The 20,219-nt window shown below is 38.5% G+C and overlaps 1 protein-coding gene across 3 annotated transcripts in view; it reads left to right on the plus strand.

Annotated features, from left to right (window-relative positions):
• The first annotated feature begins 9,383 nt into the window (after positions 1-9,383).
• arhgap28 (Rho GTPase activating protein 28) overlaps positions 9,384-20,219 on the plus strand; it is a 31,016-nt gene continuing 20,180 nt past the window's right edge. The window contains exon 1 of one of the 3 annotated variants that reach the window (XM_058390790.1): positions 9,384-9,650. In XM_058390790.1, the coding sequence (XP_058246773.1) occupies positions 9,529-9,650 (122 nt within the window). In that variant the 5' untranslated portion in view covers positions 9,384-9,528. Of the gene's footprint in view, positions 9,651-15,373; positions 15,526-19,805; positions 20,034-20,219 lie in introns of those variants that run through there. The other 2 variants (XM_058390791.1, XM_058390792.1) reach the window with 2 other exon arrangements.

The raw sequence follows: 20,219 nt of genomic DNA on the forward strand, positions 1-20,219 counted from the left end.
TCTAGAGAACCTCCTCAAGGTCAGTGTGGTCTATTAAATGTATGAGGAATGTTACTTCTCCAAGCAACATATGGTAGCTTCTGTTGAACTAGCAAGTTACAAAGGATATACATAATAATATGTCTTTCATTTAAGTGCAAGAACAAAACAGTAATAAGTCTGTCTGTCGGCTAAATATGAGCTTTTCCCCTGCTTAACTCATGCAGTCGGGTTAAAAGTGCCACTAATGAAGTCTCTGTTCTTTTTTAATAGTCCATATGCAAGATAATAATATTTGATGATACGCATATGTGCAACCTGTAGGATTAAAACTATATGCTGTTTAATAGTTTTATGGAGTGGAGTGTGTTGTGTGTTAAGATGAAACTGGGCTATGAGTCATTCATTCCCTCACCACCCTCTAATCTGCTGACAAACCAAAACCACTGCTCCCACACACAGGGAAATGCCCATTAACTCCACTATTCAAAATACTCTGCTACAAAGAAAGCACACTGGTGCTGAATTGTGCAGTTCTTGATAATACTGCAGCAGAATAAGAGTTAAACATCTTTCCTGACCAGCAAGGCTTTCTGACGACTTATGTATTTTAATTATTTATACATTACTCTCACAGTTTTCCAAGAAGCTCTAATACATTGTTGGCTTTTACAGTGCCAGGTAACGTATACAACTGCAACCGGATAAGTTTAATAAAAGTTCATCTGAGCATTTTGAGCATAGTCTAAACTTGCAAGATTTTTTTTTTCTTTTAACCAAGCATGAGTTCTTTAGTGCATGTAAATCCTCTCATGAGCTCTAAGAAAGCGTTCTCATTTTAACAATGGCCTTGGCAGTATTCACATCCTGCTGTATTAAAGGATTAAACAAGGCTTTTTAGGCAATGTGATCCTAGAATATTTCACTCCGAGGCAGAAGGTCTGAGATATGCTTGAGTCGCTAGACTGGGGGGTCAGAAATGCAATACACTTCCAGATTTCTTTGCTTTTATATCGACACACTGAGGATTTTGTAGGAGAATTGTTGTTCTCTAATTGTTTAGAGAATACTGGTGGACTGGTTATGCTAAATGGCCCCCAGGTGTGAATGATTGTGTGTGAATGTGTGTGCATGGGGCCCTGTAAATGGACTGGCATCTCATCCATTGTTCCTGGGACAGGTCTCCAGATCCACCGCAACCCAGATCAAGATAAAGCGGTTACTGAACCAAAACCACTATGTATACTTAAATATGTATACTAAATTATTTTTTCTGGTATAAAATATCTATATAGAAATTTATATAAAATGTATAAACCATTCTAATTAGAGTACGTTTCGCAAAAATTATCATGTGATGTAAACCGTTGTGACGCCAAGCTTACCAGGGAGAGGATGAAGACATCCCTGGATGAATTCACAGCAACTCATGACAGCATATAACATCTTTCACATGTCTTGAAAGTCTTATGACACGTAATACACGTATCTGTGTTACAACATGCTGTACGCTAATACAATCCATGCAACACAAGATAATTCTAAAACTAGTTAGTGCAGTTCAGTGGGGAGGGAGCTTGTAGGTATCTAAATAGTTTCCTGAACATATTTGTGCAGCACTTTAGGCACAGTGCTGTAATCTTACATGCTAGCTAAATAACACAAGCTAACATGATAACCACAGTTTCGAATTAAGTCATGTAAAAAAAAAAAATGATTCGGTTAATAATTTTACCCTAGGACCTGATAATTGTCATGTGTGTGTTTGAAGAATATGCGCCCACTCCCTGGCCCTGGAGCTGAAATAAAGACTAATAATAATAATTAAGAAACAAATAAACCCTATACTAAACACCATAGTCTGCTAAGGTCAACACGTCTTGTCCATTTTATATAACAATCTAGGCTTTCTGTTTACACTGGCACCAACACAGCTGAGAAGTCATTCATTTTCAAGGAGAGCTGGAGACACAACCAGCAGCAGGACATGAAGTGATCGTAAAAAACGTTGTCCATGTTTTGGTTTGAAACAATCTTTTCTGATGGGACCTCTGGAACCAGTGATGATTAACATGCTGCTACGGGCTTGAAGTATTGATTTTTTTAAATTCGATTTTTGGTCAAATTGCATGATTTCGCATATGACCTTTGCCTAGCTAGCTAGTTTGTGTGATTACATAGCATAGCCAGACCCTGGTAAAGAGTGCTGTGAGAAGTAAGCTAAGTCTGTCAAGCAAGGTAAGCCTCTAGCATCATTATTTTTATACAACAGCGTACTATGGTTGTGAATTTCTTAAGCTGACATCTGTGATTCCAAAATGATATTCCTTGCAGTGTTTTTGCTAGTTAACCATTTGCTAGTTAGTTTGTTTGCTAATTTGATTTGTCTTCCTATAACGGCATTTATCCAACAATGCTATACAGTATAACTAAAGCTATCTGAGAAAATGTAGCCAAACTGTATTTATATATTTATTTATTCTCTTTGCTATTTTTAACATTAATCATTACTTTTTTAATTATTATTGAAAACCAATATACAGGCAAAATTCACAATTATGGACCAGAGTATATAAAGACCCTCATTTCACAATCATCTTGAAAAGTAATCTCTCAGTGTTCCCGAGCGTGACTTTACCAAGCCGTTTGTCATTGCTTATTATTATACTGTTTTTTTTGGAGCATTGCCTGTTTCTTGATTCACGAGTTTGTCTGGCCTAGACTAATGTGTTTGCTCATCACCTGACTCAGTGCTGTGTTTTGACTTTGGTCATGCCTGACGTTTTGGATTTCTTGGCCTTTGCCCCTATTAAAAGTGTTGAACTACATTTATATGTTTCCACTCACCCTCTGTGATGAATAGGAGTGGAGAAAACGGCATCATGTAAAACATTTATTAAACCAAAGCTGAATTTACAAAGCGGCTTGCAAAACATCTCACTCAATGTAGTTTCAGAAATGCAGTTAAGATGATTGGGTGGTCGAGAAGTAATACACCAAGGTCAGCTGAATTATTTTTCTGAAAAAATAGGCTTGCAGCCAAGGGATAATATTACAATAAGCGATTTTCTTTGACAATTCAATGGAGTAAGAATTGCAGTATGCTTTTAACAATACAGTTACATATACACATGAATACAGTTGCAAGAAATTATAGCTGAGTAAAGTAGAAATACGCTTCTTTCTATTTTTTTCCCCCTATTCACTACTGAAAACATGGCAGCAATCTTCACAGGTAATAGTGCTCACAAATGCTGAGGTGTGAGTCTTAGAATCCTGGTCACTTTTGTGGTTTTTAAAAGCACCCTTGGCTTTTACACCAGCACTGTCCATTACCTAATCCCATTGAGAATTCCCTGGAGTGGAAGAAGCACCCACTCTCAGCACCTACACAAATAATCATGTGACATAAGAAACCATTATGTATTATTATCTCAAAGCGCTAACCGCAGATAGATAGGGCATCTTATGAAAATGAATTCAGTAATGATGGTAAAGGTCAGGACAACCACTGTTATTTCAAGCATCATAAACCCTTATATAGCTGATCCATGCAAATTCTAACCTTTATCATTTGAATGATCGGCGTCCAACAAGGTTAAAGAACGATAATTATTAGTGAATGAAAATGGCTTGTAAAATCCAATTACATGGAGAATTTGTGCTGGTCTGCATGAGCGTGAAATGATATTGTCTCAGCAGTACTGAATAGTGAATGATTTCAGTATGGGTTTTAGTGATTTATTAGCTAAAGATCAGTGAAAGGAACAGTGCCAGAAGCACAGTTCATTAATATTGTAATTGAGCTCCTGAATGGTACTGAATCCAAGACATGATTTTTTTTAAGCCTGTTTAAGTCATACATGCCTCTCAGAGAAAAAAAAAACTCTGATCATAATATGTAGACAGTCTGATTTGGTCTCTAGGGTAATAACAACTAAATAATAAAATAAACTAGCAAAGAGAGATCTTTCCTTTGTAAAGTGTCATAAATGAATATTAGAAGCAATCCCATCTAGCTTCAGAGATTCAGCTGTAAAAGGTAAAATATCTCTAATGCATGGTCGTACTGAAAGGGTGGTCACTTAGCAGTCCGTCTGTCCACCCAACTTTTTATGTTAACAATATTTATTACCTGGATGCATAACATTAGATTTCTTTAGTTTGTTATTAGCAACTATTACATGATGATCTTGAGTTTGTAACACTACTGTATTACATAAGATGTAGTCTAATGTTATGATAGATATGATAGATTCCTTAGGTGTGACCATTTACATTGGATAAGGATCTTACCCAGGCCATAGAGAGATAGCGGTTATCACGTATCATTATCACTTTCTGTACTTAAGGATTAGTATTCAGGCTTGCTGATGAGCTGTATCATGTATGTTGGGAGGAAAACAACCTGGCCACCTCACTGTAAAAAGCCTGGCTATGACCCTGTCCTGGTGTGCACTACATAACCACATTATTAATGGTATAGAGTGACTTTGTGAAATGCATGTCATAGCTTCTAACGATAAGTTGGCAGCATTTCTGAATACTCAGGATTGTCTGTTTATATTGTTTATATCCCCATTGCTGTGCAACCACTGTTTTTTTCCCCCCAATGTAGGGCTAGTGTGAAAGGGAAGTGAAGAGTTTGTCAGTATGACCTCTAAAGGAAACAGGCTGTTGTGACTTATGGCATTGAGCCTGAATAGAGAGAATGGCTGTAATGCTGCACTGCCAGCTGATACTGTTCCTGGGTCACCTCACAGCTCAGCCAGCTAGAGTTTCCCACAGTTCTCTCTCACTGTTTCCAGTGCCACCTTTCTGTGGTGTCATCAGAACCGTGCTCATGAACACTGATCCTTGATCAACTAATGAGATTATTCTAAATGTTTTCTATATTTATGAAAGATTTTTTTTATTGTAGTTTGACAATTTGTACATTAATATTGTTATTCTGAATTGACAAATATAAGCAATGTATAATTGACATAGAACTGGTAAATCTTTTGGCTAAGTTATTTTGGCAATTTATTCCTGAAATTTACACCAACAGAATGCATTAGTCCTTTATATACTGCATATAGGCCTTGGGCTATTGAGTAATATATACTGTAGTGTTAGTGTATAGTGGGAAATTGAGGTTTAGATTAAAGCCATTCAATTCAAATTACCAACCAAACAGATTTATATAATCATTTTTATCATGTTGGTTGTGATTTCCACCAAATTTAAAATATTACAAATTCCCAGGCAATGCTTCAAAGACCCCAGGATCCCACTTTGAGAACTACTGATTTAACGAATACATATTTTTTGGATTGTTTTGACATATCGGGAGATGTTACATATAATTAAACCTCAGCATCTAAAGCTTAAATAAATAGAAATAGCCTTCCTTTATTGCTTAACATTAAAAAGCGTCCTGAAATGTGTTTAGAAATTCTACATAATGTATAGTAACATGCTATTGCATGCAACTGTAGAAAATGGAAGATGTACTCTAACCATAAATCTCTGACTACTGTTTAGAGTTGTCCACCTTCATGTTATATGATCTCACATACATTTCCACTTGTTCTTAATTTACTTAAATGATAACTTTGATGGTGTTCCTGCAAATAATGGGCAGGCACAGGCAAGACTGTAACACTATCCTAGTCCAGGCTGTCCAGATGGATCTGAAATGTGTTGACAGATGCTAGAACCAGACACAACTCTGGGGCCACCACAAATATGTCCCTACTACCCCTACGACCCCCAATCCCCCCACCCCCCACCCCCCGTATTCTTCACCTATTTAGGGTAGTGAAGAAACTAATAAAGATGAATCCATGGCCAAGTATTTGATTGAAATCAAATACACAGTTGTGATCAGAGTAGATTGAATTGAGTCCTAGAGCAATGTAGGATTTACATGGGTGCTGAATAGCAGACTAAGTAGTGAGTAAATCAATTTAGGAGACTGTTTGTAATACTAGCCACTGGTAATACAATTTGATCTTAAAATACATATATCCATAAAGGTTAAATGGCATGTGTAATAGAAGGGTTGAGATAGAATATTAAGATAAAACACCACAGCAGTCCTTGATCATCTATTTATTAACATTGCCATTTTTGATTCTGTATGAAACCTAATTTTATTCTTTACTGTACTTGTTTCTTACATATTCTCCTGGGGCACAACACTCACACAAATCCTGGGTGGCCTATTATATCTCCTTGTTCTTGATCCCTAGAGAAAATGGCCTACTTACTGCATGACATTTTCAGCCTATATTGCTCAATCTTTCTTTTTTATGATCACTATAATAAGACCTCTTAGTTGTACATTATACATTAATGTTACTGGATATGTACTGCTTTTCTTGAATCACTTCTGACATTTCTCAAATAGCTGAACGTACATGTGAAGAACTCCAGCTATCTACTTTTCTTTCTTCACATTCCATCCATCTCTGTAGGGAGGAGCACATATCCTGCATGACATTCACAGAAGTCATAGATAAGACGTTTACAGTACAGTACGGCAATAAAGATAATGACTGCCTCCGGTAAATTAAGATGTAAAGTAAGAGCTCAAATATTTAAAAAGAAATCTATGTTAAATTTGAAGATAGTCTTTTTTTCTGTTTTGACAAGCTGTTTCATCGCATATGGTGTACTTGTTTATACACCAGGAGCTGTCAATCAAAATCTTCCTTATCCTAGACCAAACACTGACACACGCCAAAATAAATCAACTACATTTTACTACATATTATGCAATGCTCTTTCACACTCATGTAAGAGTCCTGAGTGCATGGGTGTGCACTGGAGAATTGAATATGTAGGACAGGACATCCTCACACTGTGTTAGAGTTGGAGTGTGTGTCTCCTCACCACAGCTGCCCACCTGGGGCCTTGCGACACTCCTCCTGCTGAGATTTCGCAAGCTGCGGTAGCCTTGAACAAATTACTGCTATTATGTAACATATACAAAGGACAATTTCTTCCCAGCCATTTTGATGTTTCATTTTCTCCAGAGAGAGGGTGAACGAGAATTTTTTTACACTACAACAATAATAATCAGGCAAATCTCTGAAACTTAATCTCTAATACTTAAGCTGCGTAGAGATCCACTGGGTAAATGCGACCTGAGACACACAATGTAGATGCAGAATGCACAAGAGACATGTGTTTGTTCTGACTTATTCAGGTCTGTGTACTGCACATGATGTTATATATGAGCCATCACCCAGGAGAACAGGCTAAGGCTCTTGCTATATAAACCCTACTGTAAGTTAAAAAAAAAAAAACTTCATGAAGGAGAACAAACTTAAAGTCCATGCAAAGATACTAGGCATTACTGAACAGAGTATTTATTGCTAATTTGAATTTTAGCAATTATTCTTATTGGTTTTTATGTTGTACGAGGTGAGGAATTTGCTATTAAACAGCTCTGACTGATAGTTAAAGAGGCCTTCAATTTTAATATTAGTGAAAGAAATAGCAATAAGAGAAACAGATGTATTGATGAATTACTAATAGACAACTCTGTATTACCACAGGCACTGTCATGTTGAGAAATATCGTGCCACAACTTGTGAACTCTGAGCTATAAATATAAAAAAAATCTCAACACAATGGTGGCAAGTGCTTAACACAGTGAACCTAAGCCTATTTAAGCACAGCGTTAATACATGGGGGAGCTTTCCGAATTGCTAGACGCCTCTTTGTCCTGATTGGATGTTGGTCCACATCATTTGTTCCTTTTTCGTTTGTTCCCATGCATTTTCAGAGCCAGGGGCTCCATAAAGATTTATTATTTTTTCCCCCCTAGATTTTATTGACGTCTGTTAGTATTCACGGAGAAACTGGACAAAGTATTGTTAAAAGAAGTAGTATCAATTAAAAGTTAATAAATAGAAATATTATGTGGCTAGGCACTTCTGGTGATAATTTGTTGGTTGCTACAATATTTTTGACACTACTGGGAGAAGATGATGGTCTTTTGGACATTAAAATGATATTCTGGACATTGCTACTGTAGCCCAAGTACAATGTTGTTTAATAGGAGAAAGGACATCAGTGCTCTGATCAGTTCTCTGTTCAATCCTACAAATAAAAGACTAAAAGCTTCTTTCTCTCTTTTCTTTTCTCACTCATCGTTTTCCGGTGACATTAACTGTTATATAAATGAAAAATCCTGCATAGAATGAGTTAAGACAGCAAGTAATGAACTCCTTAATTTAATATAACTATTTGTCGCAGTTTTCCACAACGAGGTATGACAGAGACTCGGCTCGGATAGTTAGATGAGATTTAAAAGACGACAAGCATGATATCATTGATGACGAAAGCTGCATGAAAGTTGAAGCCAATGTATTTGAGCAGCGTGTACAAATAAGGAATTTTGGAAGCTGGACAGAATATCCAGTATCTAAAGTGTTGCATTGCTCTTCAGATAGAGATGAAGAAGGACTAAATTCGACTGATTCCACTGTCAGAAGCAGTAAGATAGCATTTACATTTACATTTCTGTCATTTAGCAGATGCCCTTATCCAGAGCGACTTACATTTTTATCTCATTTTATACAACTGACCTTTATACTATTGAGGGTTAAGGGTCTTGCTCAGGGGCCCAGCAGTGGCAGCCCAGCAGTGGCACCCTTAACCCTCAAATGCTAAGATGGCATTGTGGGTAACGTAGGAAAATAGCCAACATAAAAATAGTTTAAAATATCAATCAGGAAAGTGGGTATGTTTGGCTTTTCACTTCCAGGGTTGGGGGTTCGCTTTCTGCCTCTACCCTGTGTGTGTTCTCCCCATGTTTCGAGGGTGTCCTCTGCCAGTTGTAGGCTGAGAATGTGTGTGTGTGAATGTGTGTGTGTGTGTGATTGTGCCCTGTGAAGGCTTGGCACCCTGTTTATGTTGTCCCCTACATTGTGCCCCAAGGCCCCTGGGATAGCCTCCAGGCTTGTGACCTTGTATCGGATAAGCGGCTGAATAAATGGATGGAGGGAAGTATTTTGAGGAACACATGCTAATTATAAAGATGGTGGATTTTTTGTTACACACCTGGGCCAGGAGTTCAGTATCTATTGAAGAACTATTCAAGAAATGATAGGTGTCGTGTGAAGTTTACACAACATAGAATTCAACATTTAAAATGATGCTAAAAGACACCAATGCTACACTCGTATAATCATACGTGCCAACTTCAGGGAATAATGAGCTGCTTGACATGGTTAAACCGCTGGAACGCACGCGCCGGTTTGGAAAGAAACAAAAAACAAACTGCCTCAAAGATAATACCCCTTATTCAAAGCAGACAATGGGATTTTAATTTATGCAAGCACGCCGCTCTCTGATTGGCTGCGACGCTGCAGCGCCTCCCGGCTTCCTGCCAGTGGCGTCTGATTACAACATGAGCACGCGCAGGAGGAGCGCTGTAATAAACACGATTATTTACTTTTTGGTGAAGCGCGGTGTGGATACGATGAACGTGTGACCCTGAGATCTCTCTGCTCCCCGGTGATCCGAGCCTTTCAAGCTGCCTCTAACCTATCCATGGATTTAAAGGAGTCGGGAAGCGTCGTTTTAACCGCGTACCATTCATTCACTGCCTCAAGGATACATTTGGTGGATGAGCGCTATGAGCCGTTCACCTCCACACAGTCTTCCTCCAGCAGGTAAAAGAGACCACGCGCAGTTACACTGTATCATTCATCTGTATATCATTTATCCAGATCATGCACAGTTTGCACAAGATACATTTATATACATGCACCAATGTCTGATCTGTCTTTCTCAAACAATGGCAAATTGTAGGCAAAACACACACACACACACACACACACACACACGCACACAGTCCGGTTAGGTCATTTAAATGGCTGATTGTTTTCAGGTCCTTAGTATGCATGCACACAATTGTTGTGTTTGTTTGTTTGTTACAATGTTCCTTAGTGTACACATGATTTAAATGCTGCTTTTTGTTAGTCTTTTAAGGCCAGTGGGTATGAATGAAATATCCCTTTGGAATTTTTAAAGGGGCAGTCAGTAACTTGAGGTGAAAAAAAAAAATGTAATATGTGGAACGTTTGCATAATGACATCAGTTCAGAGAAATATTGATCATTATAGAGCCCTGGCTTTATTAATGCAAGAGAGAGAGAGAGAGAGAGAGAGAGAGAGAGAGAGATGATGTGGATCAGTGTTCATCTATCCATCACCAATTTTTCTCCCACCTGCACTAAGACAGTGCTCAGAACTGGGTCATGTTCACTTGAATATGAAAAATGCACTAAACTAGTTTAGTTTTTTAGTGTGATCATTTTGCAGAGCCAGTCTATGTTATGGAGCCAAAACGGAGTAATATGCCCTCGATGCTATATCTTAGTGATGGGAAATCTGGTTTAAACTGAATATTTCCCATTCCGTACACTCTACACAAACACACGAAAATAGTACTACACTGTATTGTCCCCTTCTTTAGTAAGCGTAATGTGTATATTTCACCTAAAAATGTTGATTTAATGTACAATTTAAGATACGCTTAAGTAGTACTGTAATTAGTTTCTAATGTAAAGCATTAAAGATTCACTACATACACCATTATAAATCAAAGATACATATTAAAGGTACAGAAGGGCTAACGAGGAAAGGTACAGTTCAGTTATCTTATTTCTAAGTGTACAAGCTCTGTAGTATGAACCTTTTATCACAATATTGAACTTTTGAAACTCTTGCACAAGCCCGAAACATGACCTTTTGCCTTCTAACAAATATATATTATCATTATGCTCTACTTCAAATGAATGTGTGTTGTATTGAGCCACATCATTTCCATGACATGATCTATGATGTAAAAAAACAACAACATAGAAACATTTTCAAATCAATAGCATGTTTATGTTAAATGCTATTTACACTTGGGCACCAGAGGCTGGTACCATGAGGTGATGGATCAGAACACCTTAGAACATGCGAGCACTGGGCACAGACAACTCAATATTTAAGTGAACAAAAGTATAGGAACTGATAGTCTTAAAGTAAATAACACCAACTAATTGGTTGCATATCCCTTGCTTGCAATAACATCAATCCAGTGACCCACTGATATCACCAAACTGTTTATTCTTCTTTATTGGCACTTTTCCAGGCTTGTAACACATCCTTTTATTTGTTTTGATGGGTTTCTCCATTCAGTTTCCTCTTCAGGAGCTAAAATGCTTCTCAGTTGGGTTAAGGTCAGGTGATTGACTTGGCCAGTCTAAAACTTTCCAGTGTTTTCCCTGATGAAGTCCTGTGTTTTGTTAGCAGTGTGTTTCGGCTCATTGTCTCGCTGCGTGATGAGATTGCGCCCAATTAAATCAGATGCATTTCTCTGTAAATTGCCAGACAGCATGATTCTGTAGACTTCTGAATTCATTCTGCTCCGACCATCATGAGTTACATGATCTATAAAGATTAGTGAGTCTGTTCCTGAAGCAGCCATTCCAACCCAAGCCGTGACACTACTTAGGCTAGGGTTAGCCTACAAGAGTGGTTTGGATCATGCAGCAAAATATTTTTTTGTCCACACTTTGGCCTTTCAATACCTTTTTTCGCCAGAGATAAATCTTGGATTCGGAACTTTTGTGGCTCATCTCTGTTTTACTTTGTGAATTCTAATCTGACCTTTCTTGTCTTACTGTTGATAAGAAGGTTTCCATTTTATATTTCTGCACTTTTAGTCTTTTTTCAAACAGTGGATTGTGATGCCTTCACCCCTGTCCTGTGAAGGCTGTTGGTGATATCGTTGACTCTTGGTTTGGGGGTCAATGGGGATTCTTTCATCAACTGTTGTTATTTCCTTTGGCTGACCTGTTCAGTGTCTGGTTGTTAGTACACCAGTGGTTTCGGGGCTTTTTCAGGATGTTCCAAATTGTTGTATTGGCTATGCTTAATTTTTTCCCCCTCTTTTCTCAGCTTCACAATGGCTTGATTTTGTCCTATAGACAGCTGTCTGGTCTTCAAGTTGGGGCTTCAGAGGTGAAACCCAGGGCACAAAGAAAGAGTAGACATTCAGGTTTTGATTGAAACAAAATCAATCTAACAGGGTTCACATGGGCAACAAGAAACACTGGTCAGTCATGTTTTCCAGTATTTTTGGTCAATAGATGGGTTCAAACAGAAGGTGCCATGTTCTAAGTTGTTTAACACGTCTAAATGTTGCCGAAATTCTGATCTCAAACCCAAATGTCTTCAGTGTAGGGCAACAAGAAAAAATTGGACAAACCTTTCTAATGATGTGAGAGAGGACTGATTTCTGCTCACGCTCTTTCTTTCTTTCTGTCTGTGTGTCTGTCTGTCTGTCTGTCTGCCTGCCCGTCCGTCCACTTTTTTTTTTTTTTTTTTTTTAACTAATTAGCTGTTTTGTTTCCATAGCTTAGCATTATTGGCTGATTCCACTAATTACTTTTAAACCATTTAGTCTGCATTTTCTAGGTGACTGCCATAGCTCAGAAGTGACTCACTGGCTCTTAAGCAATCACAGGTCTATTCTAAGTCCTTATCTCTCAGAATGTACAGTTCTCGCTTTCTGGACAGCACATCTCTTAGAAATGTGGTGGCTGAATTTTTTTTTCACGTGTCCAAAACATAATGCCCTCATTGTCCTGAAACACTGCTCCCATAGTCAGTGCCATAATCGTGAACTCGGGGCAGGTATTTCGAAAACATTACCAAAAAATCACACATGGACAATCTGTATTTCCATGTATTTATTTGTTGATGAAAACAAAACATTGTGTCCTATCAACAGATTTTATTTTATTTTTTAAATAGTAGTTAGTAATGCCAGTTTGTCTGGACGATAAAGCATAGTAACTATTCCAGGAGTGTAATGAACAAATGTTAGAATTAAGGTAATGCCTTGGCTAGAAGTAATGGTTAAACTCTAACCATGTTTATGAAGCTGATATTATTTGAAGCAACTGTGACCTAATGAAAAAGTATTACAATTCCACTGTGAATTGCGTCACTAAAAGACATGCTGTTTTAGCACTTATGCAATGGGTTTGAATGTTAAATAGTCATCATGGGTCAAGGCAAAAGTGCACACACACACACACACACACACACAGATAAAGGCTGTATATTGTTGTAGCTCATGAATAAAAGGCCTGTAAGTATGTGTTAGTGCCTGCTTGTGTGGTGCACCACTCTGTGCACATCTCCATCCTCTGATTGGCCGTGTGTCCACTTTGCATCTCATCAGGGAATGATGTACGTGTAGAGTGGCACATGGTGACACTGTCTTCTTTCTTGCTTGCTTTTTTTTGCTCTCTGTTTTCTCATTCTCACAATATTGCGCTCCCGTCTGTGTCACTAACAGCCTAGATTAACATTTTGCAGCATTGGGCAGATGTGCTTATCCAGAAGTCCACCAAGTTGGGCCCCTTAGCAAGGCCCTTAACCCCCAATTGCTCAGATAAATTTCAAGGGTGTCTGGCAAATGCCATCAATGTAAATGTATCTGTGAATTAAAGCCCTGAATGGATTTAATGGTCCTTTAATGGTAACTAAAAATGGTTCTCTTTCAAATATTCAATTGTGACATTACAGTAGCATTTTACACTTCATTGTTTCACCTGCATGTTTTGTCAACAGTTTCTGTCAACTGTTTTGTGCAGATTATGGTCATTGATGTTTGGTGAGGACTTCAGTCAAGTAATTGCCAAATAATGAATTAAGACACCAAAAGGCTGCTCCAGGTTGTTAATAGTTCAGAAGTGACCTGCTGTCACTAAATAAACATCCATTAGCAATAGGCCCTTATCTCAGAATGTGTAAAGCATACAGAGGTGACTCCTGCATGCTCATGATTGTGTTGACATTAACTTTTAGAGGTGGTGCATTGGTGCGAGCATTTGGGTCATGAGCAGGATTATTTTCAAAGCTATGCTCTATTGAGCTTTTGCTCGTACACAAAGGTAACCGCTGGTGCTCGGATTCTCAGATGAAGGCGGCTTTTGTAATTAGTCAAAGAAAGTAATACACTCCCTGTACAGTGTGGTCATTTGTACTGCTTAATTCTACATGTTTCCATATACTCAAGGTCAGCCATGTACTTCTGCACCTGCGCATAGACACGCAACCTCATTAATGCAAATCAACCACCTTGGAATTTGCGGTTTAATAATCAGTGTCAAAGATCTTGACTCAAATATGAGGTCAAATAGGCCAAATATGTTAGGGTTGGAACTAAGATATGCAGAGTAGTTGATGCTTTCTGGCAGGGTTAAGCAGTCATGCCCTGTTTTATTGGGTGCCCTGGCATGTAAATTGTGACAGCGTTATATACTACTTAGATGAAGGTGGTTCTCTAGTTATTTTTTTCTTAATCATGTTATGTGTAATTACGTCTCAGTTTTACTTTTGCATTTATGGAAGCCCAGAGTGACAAGTCGTTTAAAATACTGAAGTGCTATCTTGTTATTTCAGCTTAGTAATTCAAAATAATAATATATAATCTTGTTATTATGTTTCGTTAGCAACTGCTTTAAGTGCGACACCATGACGACACCATGAATTACCAATCATTAGATGTAAATGTGTCACCTGGATTTCACTAAGATGACTAGTTTATTTATTATCTGGGAAACAGCATGTAGAATGAAAATTCTAAGCCGATATTTAATCCATCGATCCATATTCTGTACCAGTTATCCTACACAGGGTCACAGGGAACCTGGAGTCCATACCAGGGGACTCGAGGCACAAGGTGGGGAACACCCTGGACTGCTGGACTGGGTGCCAGCCCATTACAGGGCACAATCACACACTCACACTAGGGACAATTTAAAGATGTCAGTTAGCTTACACACACTTAGGGGAGGAAACTGGAGTACCTGGAGGAAACCGCTAAAGGTCAAAGAGAACATGCTTTGTACACACAGGGTCAAGGATTGACCAACCCCCAACACTGGAGGTGTGAGGCAAACATGCTAACCAGTAAGCCACCGTGCCTCACCCCTAATATTTAATTCATTAATTCTATTGATTTTGTATGAAATATTAACTTGGAGGTATTTCAGAATAACAAGATGTCTCAATGACACAGTATTAAGTCAGCCAAATGTCATGCAATGTTGCAAGAGAGAGAGAAAGTTAAAATATCGATATAATATCTTGAATTAAGGACTTAATAAGGTATATTAACAATAAGATTCGGAATAAGAGCATCGTAGGTTCAGATGTTCTTTAATGAAAGTGTTTTTGTTTTGAATTTGTTTTGAATGGGCAATAAGCCCATCGCCATACGAGCGCAATAAATCACCAGACCCGCATGCTGGTTTTACACGCAGACATTCTTACCTCATGTGAGATCAACGCAAGAGGAAATAGCTCCAGAATGTGCTGCTTTTCATAGTGCTGCCCTGCCACATTCCAGAGCTCATGCAGGTAGAAAGCAAGTCCTCTGACTGTAACTTTACTCAGTCGTCTTCGGTACAGCCATGAAAAAAGGAGGCCAGTATTTACAGCACGCTCATATGGAGAAAGAGCGTCCTATTATCCGCAGGTAAACATTATCAATCGCCCCGAATGTGTGTCAGTGAACGTGTACTAAGCTCAGTTGTTTAGATAAGGAATTCTAGCTGAATCCATGTTGACAGATTAACTTTGTTTTATTAGGTGTTGCTAAAATTTCCTTGATAAGGAAAATGCCATTATTCACCAGGTTTATGATTTATTTTTTTTAAATGTGGTGTGCCTATTTGCACAGTAGGTATAAAATAGTTAAATCTGTGATATAACGATTGCATAATAAGTAGTGATCTCGACTGAAGGTTAATAGATAACAAAGGCTTGCTCTTTGTTCGTAAGAATATTTAAAATCCACCGTTTACTCCCTCATAATGTTTGCACAACGGCTCATATTGTTTCACAATCTGAATATTATATTAATACCTGTATTCACAGCAGTATTGAATCAGAAATGGATAGGCTTACACAAGGTTTTCATCATAGGCTTGTTTAAAAAAAAAATGCTTTTGAGGAGGTATAAAGAGTGAGATTTTGCAGCAACCCGAATCATGACCAGGGGTTACACAGCAGATGTACTTCTTTTTTTTTTATTTTGAATACTTTGGAATGTGCATTGTTTTAGGCTTGAATTTGATAACCTTTGACAGGATTTGATAACCTTTGTCAAAAGCTCCTGACCTCAGCATGCAGTTCATAGTGCTATTTATTGTGTGAATGGTAATTTGTTTTTGTTTTTTTTTAAACTTACTAAAACCACAGGAACTCTGTCACAATTTGGCAACAGCTGTACTGAGGTATACAATTTGCATAGTAAATGTTTGGGGTTGGTGTGTGTATGCTTGGAAGCGTATGTGTGTGTGTGTGTGAATGAGAGAGAGGAAAAAAATGTAGCTGAGGTTTACAAATGTGAAGTACTTTTGCTTTAAGTGTTAATTTGTTGTACAAAATGCTTTGTCTAATGAACTACAGGCATAATTATAGGAATTATCGATCCATCTGTGAATGAGATTATTTTTTGTTCTATTATTGGTGATCTCTTTCTCATGGTCAGAAGGAATCTTAAGCAAAAACCTTAGACTTTATGGCTTTAAACATGTATTAGACATGGAATAAAAGCGAAATAGTCATGGCTGGCAAGATGGCACAAAATTGCATATCATAGTGCCTCCAGAAACATATAAATGTCATACGAGCAAGCGTGTTGCACAAGAAGAGTGCCGTTGTACTGAATATCACCACGGCTGTGATTCGGCTGTTGGCACCAGACCAAGTACAGCCGTGCTGATATTCAATACAGCGGCACTCTTGCTTATGTGATATTGCTTTTAAGCAATAAAAAGAAATTAAAATCAAGTGACTGACTTTTCAGGCACCTTATGGCCAGATAATTTAATTTGTGCTCCAGTTAACAAAGAAATCACAGCTGGATAGAGCTTTTAATGTTGCCATGCCAATACACAGACTGACCTGACAGCCTCTAGTAAGTATAGTAGAGTGTGTTTAGGAACTTCAGTTGCATTTTGTTATTTAACGTTAGATTTCTTTCATATTTTCAAAGCAAGATTATAAACCACCAAGACTTTTTTTTTTAGCAAGAGAGCCGAAATAACTCCAAGGATTGATCCTATCTCAGAAATGTGTATGGTGTGATGTAATTTACATTGATATTAATAGTGTATTGTTGTACTGCTCAGCCCTATAGTGAGTGAAAGGTTATTTTTAATGGACAGTCTCAGTGGACATTGTAAGGGAACAAAGCTCTTTGGAACACAGAATCTCCCAAAGGGAAATTTTTTTTGAACAAGCACTTCTGCTGCAAAACCATCAGTTTCACTTTCTTTACGTAATCGCATCCAAACTTTACCTTCATGGGAAGTTCTCATGCATTATGTGGTATAGTGGTGAATTTGCATGTTGAAGTCATGGATTGAAACAGTAGTCTTTCCTATGTTGGTAACCAAAACAGGAAGTATCAGAGACGGTGGAGTTCCTCTCCATAATGTTAGTGAGTGACTGAAACATGCACTGTGGAGTGACTTTGTCGTATGTCGGTTGTTTGAAATACCATTAAGAAAGCTGACAAAGTGTTTCACAGTGACAGGCTGGTTAACAAAGACTTGCTTATAGTGGCTTTGACTCCAGCTCATGAGATCAGACTTGAAAGCTTGGCGAGGTTAAAAACCCATTAGTCACCAGATGACTACTATTACTCATATCAACCACAAGGGTTCGTGTGTTGTTTTGTGACCAGACTGAACACTGAAGCCTTAAAGACGGCCTGGCTAGCCATTACTTTTCCATCGCTGTGTTAATGAGTTATTAGTGTTTGCGGAATTCTCCATGACCTTGTCAGAGATATTAATCATCTCAAGCCCCGCAATTCAGTGCTGTATCGATCGGTTTGTATGACGTCCTGCCTTTAAATCACTTTTGAGCAATCACTCTGTGCTCTCACAGTGCCTGCCTAATGCTCCAGCCCTAATGAGCAAAGGCCAGTTTATAGGATAACAGGCATGGTAGCTATATTTATTCAGCGTGGCCTGTCATTAGAGGTTTCCCCAAACCAGCACTATAAATGCCAGTTGTTTCTCTTTGCAGAAGCCATGTGGGGTATTTTTGGCTGTCTTAATGATTTAAATTGGGAAATATTCTGGATGTGGATTTAAATAAAGGTGCTTTCTGATGTGAATTTCCTGATCTGTGAGTCTATTCAACAGTATTGCTCAATCTGTGAACTCCATTTTGTGTCATCCAAATAAGCTTTCAGAGGAGTAAACAGCTTTTCTGGAAATATTCAAGACCATTTCTATGTGTCTGACTATAATGCCCCAAATCGATTTGTGAATATTTGCTAAGTTTTAAATAAATGATTAAATTATATACTCACCTTAAGTCACAATCCTTTTAAATGTTATATGTGCAGTCATATTATTAGGACTTGGAATGACTATTTACTCTAGCCTGGCAACCCAAGTCATAAAATCAAATAAGCCCAGTATGCTTTGGTCATCATTAAAGCCTTTAGCTCATGCCCTTCATTTCATACTGAGTGGAACCTGCAGCAGTCTTGTTTCAGTTCTTTGAGGCATCTTTAGGAAACATGTGTTTCTTATTTTAGCTGAAGTCTAGCTAGGGGGTGGCTGACATACCTTTCTGATAAAATCATCTTGAATCCCTATTTTCATTCATGCTCCTGCAAATAGTTGAGAAGCTTCGTGTAACGAATCAACATTTCCGCTTTTGACCAATTTACAGGGACGTGCCATGGTCAGCAGTTTGGCACTCTGATCTGATTTTATCAGCTCTGAAGTGGATGCCCATTTTAATCAATATGGAAAATGGAAAATGTTTTAGTCGATTAAATAAATGGCCATGCGGAGACTGAAGAAGAAGTTGTTTTCCAGTCTAAGCAGAGTGTCTGAAACTTCTCTTGACCTGCTTGAAAAGTTGTTCGAAGACTAAAGTTTTGCGTACATGTTGCTTTTGGATTGCGGCCTCAGCACCACTGCTCCTGTGTTTACATTCTTGGAGGAATGAGGTCATGATTTTTGATGGATCTTTAGATTTCTTCTCTGGTTTAAGCAGGGACGAACACTAGTACCACATTTCCAGGTTAATCCTCTTGCTGAGCTATGGAGTCTGTTTGGCCAGAATGACATCTAGCTTTTTTATGAGTTATACTTTGAGGAAACAGGGATGTGTACTTTGTGTGCATGTTTATTGTGAGAGCAGATGCCATTCTGTAGGTATGCAAAGCAATGCAAAATCTCCGGAAACTAGATTCCTATATTTAGTACTTTTTAATGGAATGTTCGTTCTGTGTTTGTTTCTTAGGAATGTCTGTAAAAGGTTTGTTGTGAAATGAAAGTAAGTGGCGATATGAATGATTTTGCTGATTACCCACATATGGGACTGGTTTTCCAAAATTACCCCATTTCACTACTCCAGCTCCCAGGCCACCTCCTCACATCCAAACTGTCCACAGTTTCTAGTCTCGCTGTGAAGGGTTCAAGAGACCGCTCGGCATAAACAGTGAAAACGACGGGCATTTAACTCCTTCCTTCTTAGGGGAAGTAGTGGGGCTGTAAAGATTAAAGCAGGGAGTGGTTTCTAGCCGTGCTAGAGAGAGAGAGAGAGAGAGAGAGAGAGAGAGAACAGGACAGGATGGGGTAAAGGGAGAGGGAGGGGTGGACCAAAGAGAAGGAGAGAGAGACAGAGGGGGCAGGGAAGGAAGAAATGTGTGTGCTGGAAAGTTGTTCACCTCCCATGGAGTGGGATGGATAGATGGAGTGAGGTATGTGGGAGGGGAGATGAGTTTAGGTTACATGCAGGGTTCCTGCTGTCACAGGAGGAAATCCTGAGATTGGGTCAGTTGAGACTCATCGTATCTGTCTCTGTTCCTCTCTCTCTCTTTTTTTTGTTTTGCTCCCTTTCTGTCCCTCTTTGTGTGGCTTCGATTTATGATCTACATCTCCGATCAGAGCAGCCTACTCTACCCTAATGCTCTCCTCTGTCCTCCGTAGCTGGATGAGACACTGAAAGGTAATCTGCTTTTTCCGCTCAGACATTAGTTGGAGTCGGTTTTCATGGAGTATTGATTCTTTTTAGGTGGAACATCAGGACTAAAAATATCAGTTGCTGGAGAATATGGCTTGGGTGAGATGAAGAAGCAACTTGCACTGGTCTGTGTTCATTTTCATATTATTCATGTGTTTTGAAGGTGGTTGT

Source organism: Hemibagrus wyckioides, linkage group LG01 (assembly GCF_019097595.1).
Source record: "Hemibagrus wyckioides isolate EC202008001 linkage group LG01, SWU_Hwy_1.0, whole genome shotgun sequence".
Lineage (NCBI taxonomy): Eukaryota > Metazoa > Chordata > Actinopteri > Siluriformes > Bagridae > Hemibagrus > Hemibagrus wyckioides.